This window comes from Photinus pyralis, unplaced genomic scaffold (genome assembly GCF_008802855.1).
Source record: "Photinus pyralis isolate 1611_PpyrPB1 unplaced genomic scaffold, Ppyr1.3 Ppyr1.4_LG6, whole genome shotgun sequence".
Lineage (NCBI taxonomy): Eukaryota > Metazoa > Arthropoda > Insecta > Coleoptera > Lampyridae > Photinus > Photinus pyralis.
Window position 1 is genome coordinate 38480407 of NW_022170663.1, and position 22838 is coordinate 38503244.

General features: G+C 34.3%; 2 protein-coding genes across 2 annotated transcripts in view; one reads left to right on the forward strand and one right to left on the reverse strand.

Annotated features, from left to right (window-relative positions):
- Positions 1-22357, reverse strand: part of LOC116174683 (actin-histidine N-methyltransferase) — a 31241-nt gene extending 8884 nt beyond the window's left edge. Inside the window, exon 1 of the mRNA XM_031492633.1 lies at positions 21365-22357. Within this exon, the coding sequence (XP_031348493.1) occupies positions 21365-22098 (734 nt within the window). The 5' untranslated portion in view covers positions 22099-22357. The remainder of the gene's footprint in view (positions 1-21364) is intronic.
- Positions 879-11308, forward strand: LOC116174680. The gene is made up of 2 exons (XM_031492628.1): positions 879-1166; positions 9224-11308. The coding sequence occupies exons 1-2, from the start codon at positions 1029-1031 to the stop codon at positions 11147-11149; spliced, it is 2064 nt and encodes a 687-aa protein (XP_031348488.1). The 5' UTR covers positions 879-1028; the 3' UTR covers positions 11150-11308.
- Positions 22358-22838: the final 481 nt, after the last annotated feature.

The window sequence follows — 22838 nt, forward strand, 5'->3', positions numbered from 1 at the left end:
ACCTAAATACCTAATAGCTATGATGATAACTCAATTCTTCTGGGGGGGGGGGGGGGTATATCCCCTTCCCCCCCCCCCCCCGTAAATACGCCACTGAATTGTTTAAACAATCAAAATTTAATTTGGGTACAAATTCATGGTTTTTGATGCAACTATAATAAAATTTCAATCGGGGAAAGTGAGCCTTCGGTATGTCGGTTTCAATTGATAAATATCTTAACAATAATCTATACATTAATTTGCATCTGTCGGTCCATTTAGAATATTTCAGAAAAAACATTGTAGGTCAGGATCGCCTATAGATTTTGGCTTAAGTAAGTATGCCTAATTTGTTATTCTACACTATCAAAAGATAACCGTCTAGGAGAAAGTATTTTCCATTTTATTTTATAAATATTTATAAGTCACGGTCAATCAAATTTGAGTTATTCATATTGCGTGCGCGCCGATCATTTAGAAATTCGCATAATGACAAACTAACGATGTGATAATTTTGGGTGGCTAAGTAAGAAAAACAATTAGAAGTAAGTAGCTAAAAGTTTAACAATAATTATTGGTAACTAAGTCTCAATGTGGGTTAAACATCACTAGACGAAAATTACAACAAAAAAGTAACACTTTCTAGACATTGCACAATAAAAGAGTTCTTAACAAGCAAAACGATTTGAGTGTTAATAATGTCAATCACAAACCCGCACATAATTTTTATATAGTAGGTCGTGTCCATTAAAAAACGATAAGGCCTGTTGTAAAAGGAAAAATTGAATTTTTTGCGGACTTTACGCTGTTTTATCAAAGAAGAGAAAGCTCGATAAAGACGATATTATCGGAACGATATCTTTCTTCTCCACCTCTACTTTGCTGGTGAAAGGTACACTTCGAAGAATGCAACGACCACATGCATTTGCTACTGTTGCTGTAATGCGACATTCGATCACCTACTAATATTTGATAAGATCTCGCGATAGGTGAATAGAAGGACGCAATGTTTTATGCGTTGTTAATCCTCGTAAATCGACCTTAGAATAATGAAGTTTTGTAAATTATTTGTGCTATTAAGTGCGTTATTTGTGCATTGTCGGTGCGAAGAGAAAATAGATCAGGAAACGCAAGGGAAAGAAGAAAATCGAAGCGGAAAACAATTAATAGATCAATCTGAACACGGGGTAAGTTGTTTTTTCTACGCCAAATCGGTTCTTTTGGAAATAGGTGTAGGGAGTGAAATTAGGTACCTCAAATTCAGATACTTAGATCTGGCGTTAGTATTGCTAGAGGTCCCCATCCAAGAAAAAATGGTTGGCTTGAAAATGATTTGAATGCAACTCATCAACCCTCGTTTTTGGAAAATCCCGTTCCAAAAAATTATGACCAAACATATTTTGAATAAATCTCCACACTTCGAGAATACAATTTACCAAAACCAGTTTTCCGGGGAAAAATCGTCTCAACTTTGGGGCACCGTACCGAACCCTGAAGTGTCCATCACTCCTTTTTCGAACGAGGTGTTAACGGTAGCCGAAAAATTGAGGAAGAGTGTGTCATGGTTTTCCCCTGACCATTGAGGCGACTCAATCAGCAAGAAACGAATTTTGGTCGAAATCGAAAAAGCTTAAGAAAAATGTCCAAATCCCATCGTTCTGATGGTGAAAAAATGGAATTAGTCAAACGGATGCAAACGAAAATGGCCACAGATACGTCCTCAGGCTGTTCCTTGAAACGACAGGCTGGCAAAGAAAGCAAAATCGAAAAATTCTGCTTGTCTATACCTACTTAATAATAAAGATGCTTCTGCTTTCATTTTACACGCATTCAATAAATAATAATAATAAAAGCCAAATTAAAAACTGAAAGTTTCTCATTCATTCTCTGTTTTAATCATGCAATTATTTGCACCTACTCCGTCACATTCACGTAGGTACTTATCGCGGAATACACATTTCAATTAAGTTCTTTGGTCAATCAAGCCCATTACACGAATAGAGAATTATTTATTAAGGTCAACATCATTAAAAAAGTACCTTTAGTGTAAACAAAGTCAGGCGTCTGATCGATAATAAGATGAACGGAAGTAGCACCGTGTACCAGTTTTTTCCTCTCGGATCTCCATCTGCTTAATTGTTACCGTAACCCACTTCACTAATGGAGAACATGGCAATTAATCAATGCGTCACTTTTTATTTATCGTATCAGGTGTGTGTAGAGACCAAGAGCTCGCCTATAAAATAACACGCATGATAAGGGTCCAGAAAGGGATAGTGCGTAAGATAGTAAAATAATAGCAGCTCGTCTGCGCAGGGCTGGATTTACCACTAGGCCCGGGCTTAGGGGCGCATCGTTTCAAGGGGCGCACGGTCGCCAAACCAATTTTTTCAAATCAAAAATGCACACTTGTGATAATATCATCTTAACAAAAGAAGAGTTGCAATTCATTATACAGTGTCTTCTTAGCTCATCTGGTAAAAAATATAAAAAAAAACTTGTGCAAATTCCAACTATAGAAATAATGTTTGAATGTACCTACAGGGTGTTCCATTGTTACAGTGTAAATAAATAACTCATTTTTTTAATAGAACACTATTATACAGGGTGTCTTAAATTGAGTGGCTATCTTTGTTATTATTATACTTACAGATTCAGTTCAATTGGTTGTGTAGTTTTTGATGCAATATTTTGGAAAAAAAATAAATCGTTGCGTAGACAATAGGAAAAAAGTGAAAATCGCCTTTTTTAAAAAGTTAAAATATTTTAGTAACAAAGAGAGCTATCAAACAAAGTATAGCAAGTTATTATCCAAATAATTAACATGGGTAAAATTACAATTTTCATTGTTTCTTCATAGTTGGCCATGGAAACAGCAAGCAATTGACATTTGGCAATGTTACAATTGTCTGGCCGGTCAGAGAAATAATTAACAAAAAAATATATAATAACAGAGTTTAAAATTACAGCTAATGTTCAAGATGCCCTATTATTAACAAAGCACGTTGGGCACAGTTTAGCTACTGCAGCAGTTACGTTGACACAGTGCATTCCTGTTAAACAAATGTTCCATTGTAAAATGACAATTAGGCCTTTATGCTAGTTTTGTTTCTATGGCCAACTATGAAGAAAAAATGAAAATTGTAATTTTATCCATGTTAATTATTTGGATAATAACTTGTGATACATGGAAAAAGAGAAAAAAAACTCTATCAAACTGAGTAAAAATCCAAAAAATCATTATCTTGGAAACCGCCCTTTAAAAAAAATTTTTTCTACGTCCATTGAATTTATGCCATCGAATCTTGTAACTTTTATTTGAAACTTTTTTTAATAGCACTCTTTGTTACTAAAATATTTGAACTGTTTAAAAATGGTGATTTTCACTTTTTTCCAATGATCTACGCAACGATTTATTTTTTTTTCAAAAGATTGCACTATCCATTAGCATCAAAAACTACACAACTTTGCCAATTTAACCGAATCTGTAAGTATAATAATAACAAAGATAACCATGTTATTCGTACTCAAATTAAAACACCCTGTATATTGTTAATTGTTTCGATGTCATTTGTTAACTCCTACATTGAAACCCATTCACTTTTTGATTTTTCGCGTAACACAACGATGCTGAGGTAACGCTTATGTGCTCGATTTTCTGTCGTCTGTCTGCCTGTCTATTCCATCGAAATCTGGGCCCCTGGGCCACCTAAAGACTTCGGGTTTTCGCCCACGAATAGGTTTTGAAACATTTTTTGTCAATGTTGCCACCTTATTAATTTTTTACGAATAATTCTACATAAGAAATCCTCACTTTGTTGAATCTTAGCAACCTTTTGTGAAGTTTTTCAAATGGAACTACCACTATTTCATTTCTCTATTCGATAGTCTTTTGTGTCTCTTTAATTTTTATAAGGGATTTCCTGTGTCTAAGTCCCGTAGTGTATAGGTTATTCAATACTTCTTACAAAAGTACCTACCCATTAATGAATTAAGTACCTACATGTTTATACACAGGAGTAGGCCGTGATAACAGAAAACAAAAGAATGCCAGAAAGTAAACAAGTGTCGTAATGAATTTTTTACTGCAAGTGTACTCCCTATATTTCGTAGTAAAAAAAAGATTAATTAAAAAGACTAGTTCATTTTTTTCGAAATTCACGTTTTTAGATAATGTTATTTTATTGGTCAACCAACTAGGCTTTAATTACTAAACCTGGAGTTAGTTACCTATGCTTTGTAAGAATACCATTCAACCACAGAATATATTTTACTAATATTGTGAATATTGATATACACTGCGTCCAAAGTAAGGATGTCTGTCATGGAGATCTCCGCAGCCATAGAGGCATAGGATACGATGATGGTCAAATTAGCGAAAAGATGCGCAATTAAAGAGTTAGTATAATTCTTTAAAGAGAACAAGAAAATTCCTATTACTTAGATATGCTAGGAAAACCCGAGGGAAAACCGAATGTTTTACCACCCCAACATTAGTAAAAAGCTTTTGCGTAGAACGCGCATGCGCAGATGTGCGGGTGGTACCTATTTGTGCTAGTCACAGCAAATTTTTCTGATGCCTTTTGAAAAGATACAAAAACGACAAGGTAATTAATAAATACTAGAAACCGATACAAAAAATTAAAAAAATTTCTTTTTTCACTTTTTGAGCACTACAAAACATCGTTGGGGCATTTTTTGGGGGAGGGGGTAACAATCATTTAAAATTTACTAACCATAAACACACAAAATACGTCTACTTTGAACTAACTGCTAATATTTTTTGATAGAAACGATTTAAAAATAGTGATTCACGGTCTTGCCAGGCAAAAAGTAATAATAATACATTGATATATTGATTAAAAAATACAGCTGAAAGATGGGAAGCGGAGGGGGGAGGGGGGTAAAATACTGTCTTTGCTCCCTCAACCCCCCCCCCCCCCCCACCACCAGCGGTTATCGTTCGGTAACGACTTTCTCTATTCTGTATGACATATAACATATTAAAATTATGAAATTCTAAAGTATTTTATAAAATCTAATGTTTATACCAGGTGAATATTTCAAAACCGAACATGGGCATTTAACATGGGAAAAAGATTTTTTTGAAGATCGTTGCTCCCCACGTTAACTTACAGGGTTTATAATGACACCCGAGATGACAAAAATCAAAAGTAGATTTTGTTCTCATCTAATGATATGCGAGTTAGTTGAGTTTCAGTTGTATTTCTCATTATTTTATCAAAATTTCGGCAATAAATCCAATTAGCATTAGGTATGTATTGGATATATAACTTATTATACCTAATCATATCAATAACATTAATCTAGATATCCTACGTCAAAATAAAACAAATGAACGTGTACATTTCTTATTAAACCTTGAAGACAAAATGAAATTAGCAATAAAATGGTAACAAACGTACATGTTAATTTGTTTTATTTTGATGTAGGATATCTAGATTAATGTTACTGATGCGATTGTAATAAGTTTTATTGAAAAATTTTCTTGCATTAAGAGTACTAACATGTTGTATCATCGAAAAGAGAAAAAAATCTCTATCAAATGAGGCTCATTTGATAGAGATTTAAATGGCAATGTTTTTTTTATTAGGCTAATAAAAAAAACATTGCCATTTAAAAAATTTCAATTGTTTTTCGTTAGTCATTTGTTTTCTGAAATAAAAACAACTGAATGCTGCCTTATTATGGGAAATAAAATGTTAAACAACTTCATATAGAAAAATTTTGTATACATTCGATATTTACCGAGATATATACGATATTGTCGATATTCCATACATAATGGGCACCCTGTATACAGGGTGTATCACCTAAGATCCCTCGGATCCTCGCTCGGATCATAACTCCTTTACCATAAAAAATACAGATAAGTCATAGAGGAAAATTGTACACAATTACCACCGGCATGTTTGTAAAATATTTTTGATCAACAGGGGCGTATCAAACTTGCATTTTTTTTAAATTGAACACCCCATATTTTATCACTGATTTGTAAAGTACTTATTCTTTTATGTAACGTGTTATACCCCTAACTTTAACGGTTTCGCTGTTATAACCCTTTTTCTACAAAATTTGACAGTTTTTCGGACTTTTTTGAGAGATACTAAATCGCGAAGGCGGTTAATTTTTGAAATGAGGCGCAAGTTAAGACCTTTTCCACAATCACATAATTTTTTTAGGTATACTTGACCTTCGCTAAATGTCATATTTTTTTTAAAATTTCAAATGACACCTCCCTAAACAAATTATACCTCTGGGTAGCCAAAACTACAAATTTTCCACTGATATAAACAAAACCACACAGTCCATAAGAAAATTTCAGGAAAAACCAATCTGTAAAAAAACGTTCTTTTCCGAAACCAAGTGTGCCATGATAAAACAAAAGATGTTCAATTCTCACTATTAAGTGTCGGCAGTGTATCATTATATATAACATGTTACATAAAAAAATAAGTACTTTTCAAGTGCTCTCCAAATCAGTAATAAAATGAGGGGTGTTCAATTTAAAAAAAATGCAAGTTTGATACGCGACTGGAATACAGCACGCCCCTGGTGATCAAAAATATTTTAGAAACATGACGGGGGTAATTGTGTACAATTTTGCATTAAGACTTTTTTCGGTATCTTTTATGGTAAAGGATTATGATCCGAGGGATCTTAGGTGCTAGACCATGTATAGGTAAAGTAAATGATTAAAGAATTCATGTAAAATTAAAACAGACCTATGTTATCCATAGCATGAAACATAACGCAGTAAAGAAAGCAGTGGCGGAACTACCGGTGTTCAATGTGTGCGAAGTACAAGGGCCCGGGCTAAAAAGGGGCCCGGGACCCGGGATTGTCATACTCGGAAATAATACACTGTTCACGGAAACACGGAACACGGTAAATGGAACCTTTTGCAGCATACCTTTAGCACGGTGTGAAACCAACTGCAGACTACAGCCAGCGATTGAGTAATTTTTTTAATTGTACTGAAAATGTCAATGAAGATGTACTAAATTTAATTGTTTTGTACTAAAATACGCAGTATAACTTCAAGGGCACAAAAAAATTAGCTATAAATTGTCATGAATCATGAGATAACACTATAACCGAACGAATGACTATCTGAATAGTAAAAGTTTAACTGAAAATAAGATTCAATTTTCTAAATCGTGGGGAAATGATAAGCGTAAACGCTTAATCCGCGCTCTGACTCTAATATTTTTCCTCGTATTTTTCTATGTTCAGGTTCAGGAACATAAATACTTATCAATTGGTTTTTTTTGTAGGCAAAATTCATACCTAAATTAATATTGTTATCAATACTTCGTATCATAATGGGGGCCCAGCAAAAAATTTCGCACACAGGCCCGTGGCTACGTTGTTCCGCCACTGAAAGAAAGCACGACATTACATGAGAGAGCATCTTCGAAATAATCCACAAAGAGTATAACTAGAAAGAGAACTTACCCGTTAATTGTAGGGCAAAGCTAAAAACTGGTATCTTTGCAGTTTGCCCAATAACCAATCCTCTAGATATCGAATATAGACGGAAAATATATCAATATACAGGGTGAGTTTTTTTCATTTTAAGCATTAGGATCTCGGAAACCGTAAGTCATAGAGATTCGGTTAAATGAGGAAACAGTTGTAGTTTTAAGAGCTTATTCAAGACAGTGGCGTATTTACGGGGGGATGAAGGGGATATATCCCCCCCCCCAGAAGAATTGAGTTATCATCATAGCTATTAGGTATTTAGGTAATACTCCGCTATCCGCTCCGCCCACTTTAAAATAAAGGCAATAATATATTGAGGTATACATATATAGAGAGCAATTTTGGTTTTGGTTAAAGTCTAAAGTCACTAAAATCTAAATATTCTGTAGTATTCAGTATTCACTATTCAGTGAGTGATCAGTGTTGGCAGTCAACGATTTGGCTATTCGGCATCGATCGGCAATTCGCTACATTGATGCCCAAAATAACTAAATAGGTATCAGGTACTTAGTACTGCTACTTAGGTGAGATACCTGCGTCCTGCCTTTCACGAAATGACGAAAATAAGAATTTTAAATTTTAAAAACAGGAATTTTTTTTGCCCATAAATTTTGATTGAGACGTCTAATCGAAAAAGTACGAATTGTTTTGGATTCTACGCACCCAAATTAATCAGAAATAGTTTTTTCCCGAGAAATTTTGGTGCAGTCGATTTTTGGTAAAAAAGGAAGGTAATAACTGCCTTTTTTTGAGCCCCGAAAACAAAAATTTTCTCAGATCGACCGGAAAAAAATATTTTCTTATAGAATGTGGCCTGTAGAATCCATAATTCCACACAGTTCCAAGATCGGGCTACTAGATCAAAAGTTACAGCCCTTTGAATTTTTTGTCGAAATTGGTTTTTTGCCCATAAATATACCTATTATTCAAAGTTTTCGTTGACTAATTAAAGCAAAAGCAATAAAGGGGCCTGTCAGCAGTAAGAAATAAAATACCGTTCTAATCTAATCTTTTTCGCCTGTACAATAATAAATAGATAAATGACTACCAGCATCAGCAACCTGCAACCCAATTTCTATTTCTTACCCCCCCCCCCTTCTAGTACGCACTGGGTGACTGTATGTGCCACGAACTTGTTTAATCCCCCCCCAGAATACATTTCTACGTACGCCACTGATTCAAGATATGCTTTTGTTTTTTTTTAAATCCACAGTTCACTAGATATGAGCGAAAAACAGATTTAGAAATTTTTCCTTTAACTGTTGAGATTTTAGATCTTACATTTTTTGAGTTATAATTTTTTTAAATGGTAATCATAGTTGGCTTTGACATTTTTAAGAAGGACAAATTTTTCTCTTTAAGTATAACGATATAAGGCTTGCTAAATGTACTTTAATAAATAAACTCCCTGCAGTAATTTTCGTATTATTGATCCCCCTGTATACGTTTCAGACAGTAGACATAGGCCCTCGAGCGTTTTAACTTGTCGCCCTCGAGAATATAAACATCACTATTATGCCCTTAATACATAAATAACTATTTTATGACTGATTCTAATTAAATTGAGTAATGAAAGGTATTTTAATCTTTAGCAAAATCCATATTTGACACACCTCGTATACGATTGAAAAATTTTCAGAAATTGCTTGTTAATTGGTTTACTAAGAGATGAAAATTTTAGTTGGAACACCCTGTATATTTTTTATACATAATTGTTATAATTTGTGTATATTTTTAGGGCTGGCGTACGGTACATCTGCCAAGTTCGAACGAATGGACCCCGAAAGAAGAGAAGCCAATAGCAGTAAACGAGTATTTAGACAGCCCACCCCGGCGTAGGAGGATACGGAAAAGAAAGCGACGGCCATCCGTCGAAAACCTACCACAACGTCAATTGCCATCGCATACGTTGGACGATGTAGAAGAAAAGTGGATGGAAATGGAGGACGAATCCGTCAAACTGCCTCACAGTAGACGCAGAGTCGTTCCCACATACTTATCCGAATTGGAGCAACAGGAAGATATTTCCACCCTCTATGAAAAGGTAAGGGACCCCTTCACCGCCTTAGAAGAAGCTGAAGCTAAATCTAGATTGAAGAAGAAATCGGAAACGATGGAAAATACAACCGTGTCCAATTTAAAGAACATACTCAAGCAATCGGGGGGTTCTTTGAATTTGAGCGAGTTACTGCAGAGGAAAAACTTGTCACTTTCGGATTTGCTAAATGGAAAACACCACGCAATTAATGCACTTACAGAAAAAACTGAGTCAAGTACAGACACTGTGACGTTCAGCAGTACCATCGCGAATTTAGATTCGTCCAGTCTCGCAGTGGAGGCGCGCTATAAACCAAAAATTAGGGGCCAGAATCCCAGGATTTCGGAAATTGAACAGACGACAGAGAGGAAGTTGTTTGTGCCAACGTTTGCCAAGATTATACCTTTCCACTACAAACACAGTACCGTTAGGATGACGTCCACCAGCGGACCTGTAACAGTATCTGCAGTAACGAAGAACAATACCAGAGGAAAGTTAAGCGATCGCAGAACCAAATATGGTTCGTTGGGAACGAAATTACAAAATCACCAAAATGTAACGACACAAATTCCTTTGCAAGCTTTTACCATCGATTTACAAGAGCTCTTCGGCTTTTCACAGCTGGTCCAAAATCGCAACACATCAACGGACGCACCCTATCGAATGAAAATCGATATGGACGACATTAGAACGTCGACGGAATTCGAAAAACTCAGACCGACAAGTGCGCGTGAAGAAATAATGGAAGTTTTAAAAGACGACAGAAGTAAACAGAATTTGTCGCGTATTCTGCTGCTCAGAAACATGACAGTGGAGGAGTTGGTGGCACAACGTGAAAGAGGATCGAGCCAAGTTCATTTGGCCGATATTTTTCATAATCAAACCAGAGAACCGGAACCTCCCAGTGAGCCTTATGTAGGAATAATAAGCGAACACGGAGGGCGCAAATCAAAGACGTTGCACGGTTCTAATGAGCTCCTCGATCGCGGAACGGGTAGTTCTGACGACAACAGCAAACCTGGTTACGCTGTGACGAGCTTTCCAACTTACAAGATAGCTAGGGAGAAGCTTTCGTATCAAAATCAAACGGCTCCAGTACAGGTGTGGAAAACACTTTATCCCATTCTCTATACGGTTAATAGCAGTAAGTCGTTAGAAAGGAAGGAAATTCTAAGTGAAAGTAAGGCAAGCGTCGATGAAGTTTTGCGTAACGACGTGCACGTGGTGGAAAATGTTGAAAATACCATTTCAGAAGCGGGAAATCATAAGTTAAATGTAGAAATAATCGAAAACAATAGTTACGAAGATGAGAACAGTTTTATGCGATTACCGAGCGGAGTGAAATCGGCAATTATAGCTAGTGCTGCTCTCGTTGCCGTTTCCTTATTAGTATTTTTAACGATCCTCATTATATGTAAGTGGTCGAATAAAAAGAAGAAACGTTTGTGCTATTCCGATGTTTATTCCGGATCGAAAATAAAATCGCCTATATTAGAAACGCGCCCCAAACGGACGATTAGGACAATTATGAATGAGACTTTGGGGAAACACAAAAGCTATTCTAATGTGTATCCTCAGAATATATCCGATTATTTTTGGGAAAGTGATAAAAAACCGTTTCAATGAATGTTATGTGAAATACATTATGCCCTGTATTATATTATTGTGATGATTGTGTGCAATATTTATTTATTAACCAATTTGGTTCGTTTTATACAATTTACGCTGTTGATTGGGTAGGTATACAACAAGATATATGTACTCAATAAAGTATTTAATTTATCACTTGGTATTTATTTAAGGAGTTGCTGTAGTAAGGCGAACTGTATATGGAGGTAGAAAGTGCAACCTTCTTCTGTTACCGAAGGAATGATCGACAATATTAGGATGAATACCCTGTACCCTTTATTTAACCTACGATCGACTAAAAAATACGCAATTAATTATTTGAGTAATTATTAAACTGACTACAAAATTAAATAGGCAAACTTGATTAAAATTACTCTGGCGAAGGTCTAATCTTAATTGTATTTCGGCATCACTGCTCTCAAGTTCAACATTGTACGTAGGTAGATGTTCAAAGTTAAAATTTTAGTTTGCCACCATTAGTGGTGTTCACATTCACAATGTCCAATGCATGAAGTGCCGTTTGTGGCATAATTTATTTTAAAAATGGTCATTTATACAGGGTGTTTTTTTGGGAGCTTTAGTTAAACGTTTCTGATGGGAAAGTAAAATACGTAGGTTTTTGAAAATTTGTACTTAGGAGTTACTCTGAAGGCCGAATCGATGTAAAATATTTTCAAAATGGCCGCACTTCCGGAAACACCGGAAGTAGATAGTAATTCCGTTATTTTAAATGGCAACCCCTATTTTTTATTGCATTTTTGGATTCTACGTGAAATTTCAGTTCTTTTGATACCCATATGTCGATTCCTGCCATTTATGATTTTTAACTTATTTTGACTTTAAGAAAAAAAATGGCGGATGCAGATGGTACCTTGATAATTGATTATAGTCATGGCAACCCATTTTTATCAGTGCATAAAGAATGAATAGGGCTTTCTTTTAGTGTACTTAAAAAAAAGTTAAGTTGCGTACAACAGCACCTATGGAGATCTAAATTGAAGAAACTTCAAAGTCTATAAACTCAGTTTATTTAAATGGAATGACCATGTTCTTAATATTGCATGAGATAGAGAATCGAAATTGGCATATTTTGATATTACATGTTCCTATAGCTATCTTTAACAGTTTCTGATTTATTCCCATTTCATTGGATTGATCTCGGAATTGATGCCATTTTTTTTCGCATTTTCTTTTTAGTACTTAGCCATGATTTTATAACAATCGAATTTTAAACAAATCAAGGAATGGATTCTTTAATACCATTGATTCTAGTTCTAGTCTAAATAATTCATTAATAAATAACTCATTTATTAAGGATATAGGACGGAAAATTTTTGAAAAATTTGTTAATCTTGCATTTGCAATTCAATTCATTTTCTTAAATATTCTCTTGTAGAGCTTTGTATCACTTGTGCTTCAACCGTTTGTAGTGCATTAGGGGTACAAAATTTCCAAAATTCATACAATTTCGTTCCAGTTTTCGAATGAATGTACGGAAAGCACGCGCCGCGATTCTGCCCATTTCACCATAAATAACAATTAAATTCCAAAAAAAAGGTGAAACCACTGCGAGTCATTTTTCGATTTTTGAAAAACTTATGTTAACCTATAACAGTGGGTGATGGATTAGTGTCACTAGAATTGTTTAAAATTCAATTGTTATAGAATCATGGCCGACTACTAAAAAGAAAATCCGAAAAAAATAGTGTCAATTCAATAAAATGGGAATAAGTCAGAAACTGTTAAAGATAGCTATAGGAACATGTATTGTCAAAATATGCCAATTTCGATTCTCTATCTCATGGAATAGTAAGAACATGGTCATTCCATTTAAAAAAACTGAGTTTTTAGTCTTTGAAGTTTCATAAATTTGGATATCCATAGGGGCGGTCGTACGCAACTTAACTTTTTTTTAAGTGCACTAAAAGAAAGCCCTATTCATTCTCTATGCACTGATAAAAATAGGTTGCCATGACTACAACCGTTTTCAAGTAATCAATTATCAAGGTACCATCTGCATCCGCCAATTTTTTTCTTAAAGTCACAATAACTTAAAATCCATAAATGGTAAATATCGACATATGGGTATCAAAAGAAGTGAAATTTCACGTAGAATCCAAAAATGCAATAAAAAATGGGGGTTGCCATTTAAAATAACGAAGTTACTATCTACTTCCGATGTTTCCGGAAGTGCGGCCATTTTGAAAATATTTTAAATCGATTCGGCCTTCAGAGTAACTCCTAAGTACAAATTTTCAAAAACCTACATATTTTACTTTCCCAGAAACTTTTAACTAAAGCTCCCAAAAAACACCCTGTAGGTATATATTCAAAAGTGTTTTATAGATACACAAAATATTTTTTCTATTTCGGTGTCACAATGATGATTTTGTACAACTGTTTTCGGCCGAAAACAGTTGTACAAAGACAGTGATTATAGTCGTTTTTTTGGTAACTCATCTCTTAAGTTACTAGTTAGTACAAGTAGGTACTTCGTTGGGTACTTCCATGTTTGAACTTCAAAATGTCAGTCTTACTACGCTGCCAACCTAAAACTTAACGGCATAAAAAGTGTTCCCAACATAAAACATGTTAGTTCTAATGTTCCCTATAGTTTCTGATAATGATTTTTTTAATTAAATTAAAGCACCGAAATAGAAAAAATAGTATGAAAAACGCGTGTTACAATGCTTTATTGTAATACTCCTATCTTGCGGACACTCGTGGCTACGCTTCGCGTCGCCACTCGTGCCACAAGATAGTCGTATTACAATAGGTCGCATTGTAACACTTGTCTTTCAATATACTATTTTCTATTTCGGTGTCACAATGATGATTTTGTACAACTGTTTTCGGCCGAAAACAGTTGTACAAAGACAGTGATTATAGTCGTTTTTTTTGGGAATTCATCTCTTAAGTTGGCAGTTACTAGTTAGTACAAGTAGGTACTTCGTTGGGTACTTCCATGTTTGAACTTCAAAATGTCAGTCTTACTACGCTGCCAACCTAAAACTTAACGGCATAAAAAGTGTTCCCAACATAAAACATGTTAGTTCTAATGTTCCCTATAGTTTCTGATAGATTTCTTTAATTAAATTAAAGCACCGAAATAGAAAAAATAGTATGAAAAACGCGTGTCACAATGCTTTATTGTAATACGACTATCTTGTGGCACGAGTGGCGACGCATTGTAACACTTGTCTTTCAATATACTATTTATATATTTTGAAATTAACACGGAATATATATTGAAAACCGTATTCAATTTATAATATACCTATTAAAAATTCTGTGTAATAAATATATTCCAGAATCGAGGTCGGCTAAAACCGAACTTGCGCGGAACTGAACGATCTGTTCGCAATCGCTCGTGTTACATTCCCGGTATTGTCTATTGACTCCATAGAATTATAAAGGTTCCAAACGGCTTCATACACTAACAGTTGTTGCAATTGATCATTAATATGAATTCGTCAATAAAACCAATAACGCACGGCAATGCCCCTCTAAACTGGTGCTTGATTACATAAGAAACATAGATCGTTCGCTTTATCAAAATCCTCAACCAATTTCGAAAGGATTCTCAAATATCATTCATGACTTCTGTTTCAGAATTTAACTCAACGTAAACAATTAATAAAAAATTATTCTTTTTAAAGTCTTGTGTAGCGAATTCAATGCAAAACACCGAGTGCGAACATATTGTGTTTTCTCGTATAGCTCGGTTTTAACAGTTCTTTCCTGAATATATTTATTTCTCACAACGCTTATAATATATATTCAAGAAGCATAGGTATTTTTGAATTTTTGAATATATATAAATTGAACATAATTTTGAATAGATTTATTTCGTCTCGTGAAGGTTATTTCATAAATACCTTCATGAGACGAGTATCCTCTAACATTTTCATTTTGCTTCAAGAAAAAGATCTATCTAAGGTGGTTTTCAATTGTATTATCAAGAAATACTCAGGTATTATGAAGAATCGATTCAAAGATGATCCAAAGCTGTTCTTTCGGATCAAATAATCGAAAAATTTGTGATATTTCTAAGGTAAAAACATATTTCCTAACACATATTGTAAGACTTCCAGACAATTCTATCGTTTTTGATTTTAAGTTTTTGAAAGAGCATTATAGTATTTTCTGAATCATTTTTATGTTGGTCAACTGCATGGAATCTTCATTTATTTTAGGAAGATACTAATATTTAATATTAAGATGATCAAAACGAAACTCTAATGAGATTGTTGCTATTTTTTAGGTAATATAACAGAATGGATTTATGTCAATTTTTCGAAGTTTTTGTTAATATTTTCAATTCCATGGGTAAGATCGTCAACTCCATGGGAAGAGTATTCAGTTTTTTCAACATAAATCGATACAAAAATTATCCAATTCTTAGCCAGTTCAGTATGACATACAGGGTGGGCCATTAGTGTGTGGGTGGAAGACTGTGGGTTTATTAACACGCATACTTAAAATTCATTGTGGGGGAATGTTGAAGGACCCTTAAGGCTACAACCTAAAAATATTTTCAACGAAATTGCAATTGTTATACGGGGTGATTTATATCAAAGTTTTTTTATAGAACCCTCTGTATATTATCACATATTTAGATTCTTTGGTTAATTTTAGTGTGACTTTATGTATTACACATGATATCTAAAATGAGTCCTTTCGCCGCAATTCGTCGTTTTTTCAAAACAAAACAATTTTTAATTATTATTGAAGATCCTTGTCAATTTGTCTCCGTTTAGAAGAATGACCCGCCTAATCAATATTAACCCCAGCCCTAAAAGCCGTGCAAATACTACTTGTCTACTGTGTGACCCGAGTTGTGACTAGAAAATTGTAAGTGTCTCTAGGTATACGAGTAGGTAGGTACATATTGTGAATCCGCAAAAAAAGTAATAAACAATAGTATATTTTATTAGGAGTGATCAGGCGGTGTGCGGGTGGCAAAGCACGCTAAAAGCATTTCCGGGCGTGTAATTAACGATATGTTTTATTATACTTCTTTGAAATTAATCACATAAAAAACAAAAACTAAAATTTTTATTGCGTTTTCATGGTGACTATCAAATAATTTCAAAGGTGATTGTTTAATTAGTCAATTTCAGATAAGGTTATTGACGAAAATATTACAAAACTTCCAAAACCCGCTCCCAAGAGTCTGCGTGACATTCTACATCAACGTGCAGCATTAGTCTGGCAAAACATAAAAGTTTAAAAAAATCTGCACCGGCCGGGAATCGAACCCGACCTGCCCGCGTGGCAGCTACAACGATTAGGATTAAGATCAACGATGACGAGTGACGACCACGGCTAGATATGGATGGCAAAGAAATTTATCTCAATATTCACGAGAATATTCTAACATTTACGAATTGAAATACAAAATAGGTAAATACTATGTGTAGCATTTAGATTTTCTGAAATGTATGTTCACTTTGCTGTCAAGTTCCTGCGTGAAGTTAGCAGCTAGTTTTCAAAAACACTTTCTCATTGCCACTAGGTTTGAGCTCTACAAGACAGCATTAAGAAATTTTCCGTACAACGTTTCTTTTCGGAGAAATCATCATCAACTTTACTTTTTTATATGGCCCGTAAAAAAGTACATACTGTATTGAGTAGCATTTTTTATTACGAGTAAAATGATGCAACTACGGAATACAAAAAGAAACAAAAGTTAAGAAACTGTTGGCTTAAAGAGGATGGTGCACCTGCGCATAACGCGTTAATCGGGCGAGAACACCTATCGGACATAATTTTCATTTTCCAGAAAATATGCCCGATAGGTATTCTCGCTTTAGTGGTAGTTTATGCCAGTAATGACCAGAAAGATGCTCCAACTTTTGCAATTAATGCAAGAAATAAAAGCCGGTCAATAGGTCGTAGAAGCTAAAATAGAAAGCTCGTCAACAAACCATTGAAGGTGTTCAACAAACAATGTACGCTGAAAAATAGAAGCTAAAACCGAAGCTGGTCAGCAAGAAATAATTGAAGAAGGGAGATACAAAGTGTGCAAGGTGAGATACAAGGTGTCTAAGACAGGATTATAATACAGCAGAAAGCGAAATTGGAGGCAGAATGCCTCGGATGGTTGCTAAATGGATAAGCTATACGCATATAGCGCACAGCAGCCACTTTTTAAATACTTCTATTAAACTGTGCTACTGATGGACGTTCGAGGGACCGTGAACACTTTTTCCGTGCGCTAGCCTGAAAAAGGACAACTTCCACTATTTCTAATTGTGTAAATAAAGTGATTTCAATTAAGTATAATAAAAATTATCTATCGAATTTCGTCAATTACTACTAATGCAAATAAAAACTTTAAGAGTACCGATATGTCGATCCCAAAAACATCAGAGTTGGTTGTTTTCTATTTAAACCTTTTAACTTCTCACAGAATCCGTATTATGAGATATTCGTTTGTATACCGGGTTAGCCCGTATATTTAGACAACGCGTAGCGTGTTGTTATAAGAGATAGAAAAAACTTGGTAAATTTTTAATGGAACACCCTGTATAACGATATCACAAATTAAATAGATCTTTTCTTTCTGATTAAAATAGATATTATGGTGACATTAGTCTTTAGCCATTAGTCTACATTAAGTTTTAAATTAATTCGTTCATTTGGAACTTGTTCGTTAAACGCGGAGACTGTGTGTGGGTGACCTCCGGTACCACTGATTCACGTGATATTTTCCTCATTCTCTTAAGGCAACACATTTGATGGCTGTTTGGCACACCTTCAGAGTATAAGGCTACCTATTGCAAAAGGCCTTTGGACAATTCACCTAGAAGTCGTTCAAAACGGCAGAAGTAGGTCCGGACGGACAGACACGCGAACAAAACGCGAATAATAGCACTTTTTTTAATCTTTAAAATATGCGCTAAATATAGTAAAGACCGTTAAGGCTCCTATGAAGTAGATATAGTTTCATAGGGATACGAACACCTGAATATCAATAAGTCCTATTTTACTTTGTCTATGAAGCTCAATATTGGTAGTTGTTCATAAGATCATCTGCAAGAAGGGAATTTTGTTTATCATATCCGATCTGGTAGTAGTTTAGGCAATTAGATATACCCTGCGTTCCCAATGAGATTGGGTTATTATGTTCCATTATACAGATACAAATGGAAGCGTTCTAATTTTCATGCTATATATATCTCAAACGGTTTGAGCGTGGCAGCTTTGGTTCCAACTTTCGTAGCGACCCTGTATATAGTATGTATGCATGTGCACTCGAACCTACACCTTTTCTCTGAGAATATTGTTCAGTGCGGTTTTTTTACTCGAAAATCGAATCTACATAAAAAACTACGTTGTGCTAATATTTTTTTGCTTAATTGCTTTCATGGTTACGAAGATATACCTACAGGGTGTTTTTTTGGGAGCTGTAGTTAAACGTTTCTGGGAAAGTAAAATAGGTAGGTTTTTAAAAATTTGTATTTAGAAGTTACTCTGAAGGCCAAATCGATGTAAAATATTTTTAAAATGACCGCACTTCCGGAAATACCAGTAGTAGTAGTAACTTCGTTATTTTAAATGACAATCCCTATTTCTTTTTTATTCTACGTGAAATTTCAGTTCTTTTAATATCCACATGTCTGTATTTGCCATTTATGGTTTTTATGTTATTTTGAGTTTAAGAAAAAAATGGCGGATGCATACTTGAAAACGGTTGTAGTCATGGCAACCCATATTTATCAGTGCATAGAGAATGAATATGGCTCTCTTTTAGTGTAGGTACTTAAAAAAAAGTTAATTGCGGACAACCCAGAGACATGGCCATGTCTCTGGGACAACCGCACCTCTGGAGATCCAAAGTTATGAAACTTCAAAGACTAAAAACTCAGTTTTTTTAAATGGAATGACCATCTTACTATTGCACGAGATAAACAATCGAAATGGGCATATTTTGACAATACATGTTCCTATAGCTACCTTTAACAGTTTCTGACTTATTACCATTTAATTGAATTGACACTATTTTTTTCGGATTTTCTTTTTAGTAGTCGGCCATGATTTTAAAACAATCGAATTTTAAACAAATCTAGTGACACTAAACCGTCACCTACTGTTAAAGGTATAGGTTAACGCACAAGTTTTTCAAAAATCGAAAAATGGCTCGCATCAGTGGTTTCACCTATTTTGCAATTTAATTATTTATGGTGAAATGGACAGAATCGCCGTACGTTTATTCGAACACTGGAACGAAATTGTATGAATTTTGGAAATTTTGTAACCCCAAATGCACTACAAACCCTTGAATCACAAGTGATACAAAGAGAATATTTAAGAAAATGAATTGAATTGTGTTTGCAACACGAAGGCTCTCATTTTGAGCATGTGTTGAGGAAGAAAGAGTTCTTTAAATAATTTGATCCTATATTTTCATATAAGTTTGGGTTTTCCAATTATAGCTGATAACATTGTTGTCTTTTTTATTAATGAATTATTTAGACCAGAATCAAAGATATTAAAGTATCCTTTCCTTGATTTGTTTAAAATTCGATTGTTTAAAATCATGGCCAACTACTAAAAAGAAAATGCGAAAAAAAATGGCACCAATTCAATGAAATGGGAATAAATCAGAAACTGTTAAAGATAGCTATAGGAACATGTAATATCAAAATACGCTAATTTCGATTCTCTATCTCGGGTAATAGTAGGAACATGGTCATTCAATTTAAAAAAAACTGAGTTTTTAGTCTTTGAAGTTTCTTAAATTTGGATCTCCATAGGTGCGGTGGTAGGTACTACACAACTTAACTTTTTTTTAAGTACACTAAAAGAAAGCCCTATTCATTCTCTATGAACAGATAAAAATGGGTTGCCATGACTACAACCGTTTTCAAGTAGGTAATCAATTATCAAGGTACCATCTGCATCCGCCATTTTTTTCTTAAAGTCAAAATAACTTATGGCAGATATCAACATGTGCAGGGTATCAAAAGAACTGAAATTTCACGTAGAATCCAAAAATGCAATAAAAAATAGGAGTTGGCATTTAAAATATCGAAGTTACGATCTACTTCCGGTATTTCCGAAAGTGCAGCCATTTTGAAAATATTTTACATCGATCCGGCCTTCGGAATAACTCCTAAGTACACATTTTTAAAAACCTACCTATTTTAGGTATTTTCCCAGAAACGTTTAACTAAAGCTCCAAAAAAAAAACACCCTGTAGGTAGTTATTTTAGATGCGGATGGAAGCAATTAAAAACAAAAATATGTTATATTATTATGTAGATTTTTATGTACCTACCTAGCTTCGAATTTTATAAAAACAAAAAACATCTTTTCATTTAAAATGTCACAGAGTCGCCCCTAAAATTGAGAAAAAAACGTAAAAAGCATGTTAATAAATCAATAATTTCATAATTTTCGATATATCACTTTGTAACACCTTTATAAAAACTCACCCTGTATTTCTCCATAAGTAGATACCAGAAACAATCACGATCATAGAAAAGCACGCGAAGTTTTATATATATATATAAATGAGGTTGGCACTTCAGTTCTTATAGACTGCAATTATTTCAAGTACCTAAATAAATATTATAGGTGTTAATTGAAGTTTTTGGAAAATAGGCTCTCTACATAATTAGTAATGACAAGTAAAATACACGGTGTCCAACGACGAGTTGAGGCAATCATTATCCATATAACTAATGCTAGTCATTTTTTAAAATTTGAGAGGAGGAAACAAATATATTAGGTACCTGTGAATTGAGTTTTTTAGACTTTTCTGCAAAATATATACCTACTCTTTCTCTTGAAAAGCAAACGAGACAGGCTCATTATTTTAAGAATTGGTAATGCCCAATAGGTAACAACTGTTCAAAAAATTTATAAAAGTGCTCAGGAATTTATGTCAACTTTCGCAGTTTTGAAAATGTGAAAACTTCATTTTTTTTAATTTTTAAAAAATATTCTACGTCTCTATATCTAAAATGAACCATTTGAAATTCAAAATTTTCTCATTTTTTTTGCAACCTCGTATCTTGATCGTCAAAAGTGTAATATAGGGTTTTCAATTGTTTGTCTCAAAACCGCCATTAACCGTGGGCGCGAATTTCGTAACACCCCGTATATTAAGGTACGCAAATAAGGAAAATAATCTGTTTATGTACCTATACGTTGTAGCTATAAACTAAAAGAAAAGCTAACACATATAAAAATGGAACTTACCGGTAATAATTGAAGGTAAATTTTTTTCTGAGGATACGAGAAGCAGCATCATCGAAAGTCCAAATTAATTTATAAAAGTATGCATATTGCCTGACGATATTTGCGATTTGTTTTAAAGAACTTTCTAACGTAGACGACACTTGCAAATCTTGTAACTCATCGAGACTGAAATACAGTACAGTTGAGTAAACCGTGGGTAATATATCCATATACGGTTTCCAAAACGATTTTCCCCTAAAGTTTTCAAGTAACAAAAAGATGGCAAGCGCGACATTCGGCATATTTTTTAGCATGGGATCAGTTTCAAGTAAATAACCCAACTCGGACTTCTCTGCCGCGTCGATAGTCATCATTAGAGCCTCTGGTACGGTAATAATCAACGAGGACTCTTCTACGTCCCGTTCGGCTAACAGTCCCAACTCGTAACCCTCAAACTCCTCGATTTTTATACCGTCAAAGTTGGCGCCATTTTTGGTGAGCCATTGGGTGAAACGCGATAGGACGGTCGCATTACATCGGCTGTTTACAGTTTCCTCCATTTCGTTTTCTTTTTCTAATGCGCGAATTTCATTGAGTACTTGATACAGCTGATTGACCAATGTCATCTTTTGCGAGACGTTTTCTTCATTTTGTTTTGTTGTCAAACGAAAGAGTTGGTCGACTAAAACTCCAATTCTTGCTTGAGTCCCTTGTTTAGAATTTGTCTGTCGTTTATTTTGATTCTTACGCGACATTGCTTCACTGCTTTTATTGTACACTAAGCGATATCTAATTATAACAGGTCAAATTTGCAAGAAGTATGTTTTTAAGGAAACTAGGTTAGGCGTGCGAAGCTAAACAACTAAATAAATACCTATACGTACGTACACAGTTAAGAAGCAAACCAATTTGTCATGCAAAAATCAAATCACGGATAAATATCTTAAATAATTCTGCTTTAGTAGATAATTGTATTAATGCAATTAGAAATTTGCAATGTTTTTAAAAGTTCAAGTGAAACCGGAACCGGATAAAGCAGAACACAGAACTTTTATAGTAGATTTATAGATGGCGACAGTTATAACTATTCGCCATTGATATACAGGGTGGTGACTTGCGTAACGCATCGTAGGGATTTCAATGTAAAATTCATAACATGCGATTATTGGCTCCCCAAATTATTTTAGAGCAAAAATGTATTAAGGTTTTTTGTACAAAAAAATTTTTTACGTCAATCAACCGTATTCGTTTTCAATTTGTTGCATAATAAAGACGGAAAATTGGAAAAATAAAACCCGCATCTTTTTCAATAATCTGTGATGCCATGGAATTTTATAATACAAAAACTACGTCAATATCCGTCATGCCATGGAATGTCTGCTATAAAACAAATCAAATTCTATCGCAAAAAGTATTATATTTAGAACAGCGAATTCAACATAAAGAAAGACCAAATTACTAAAAACGGTTTCCTAATATAACAATTTACAATAAA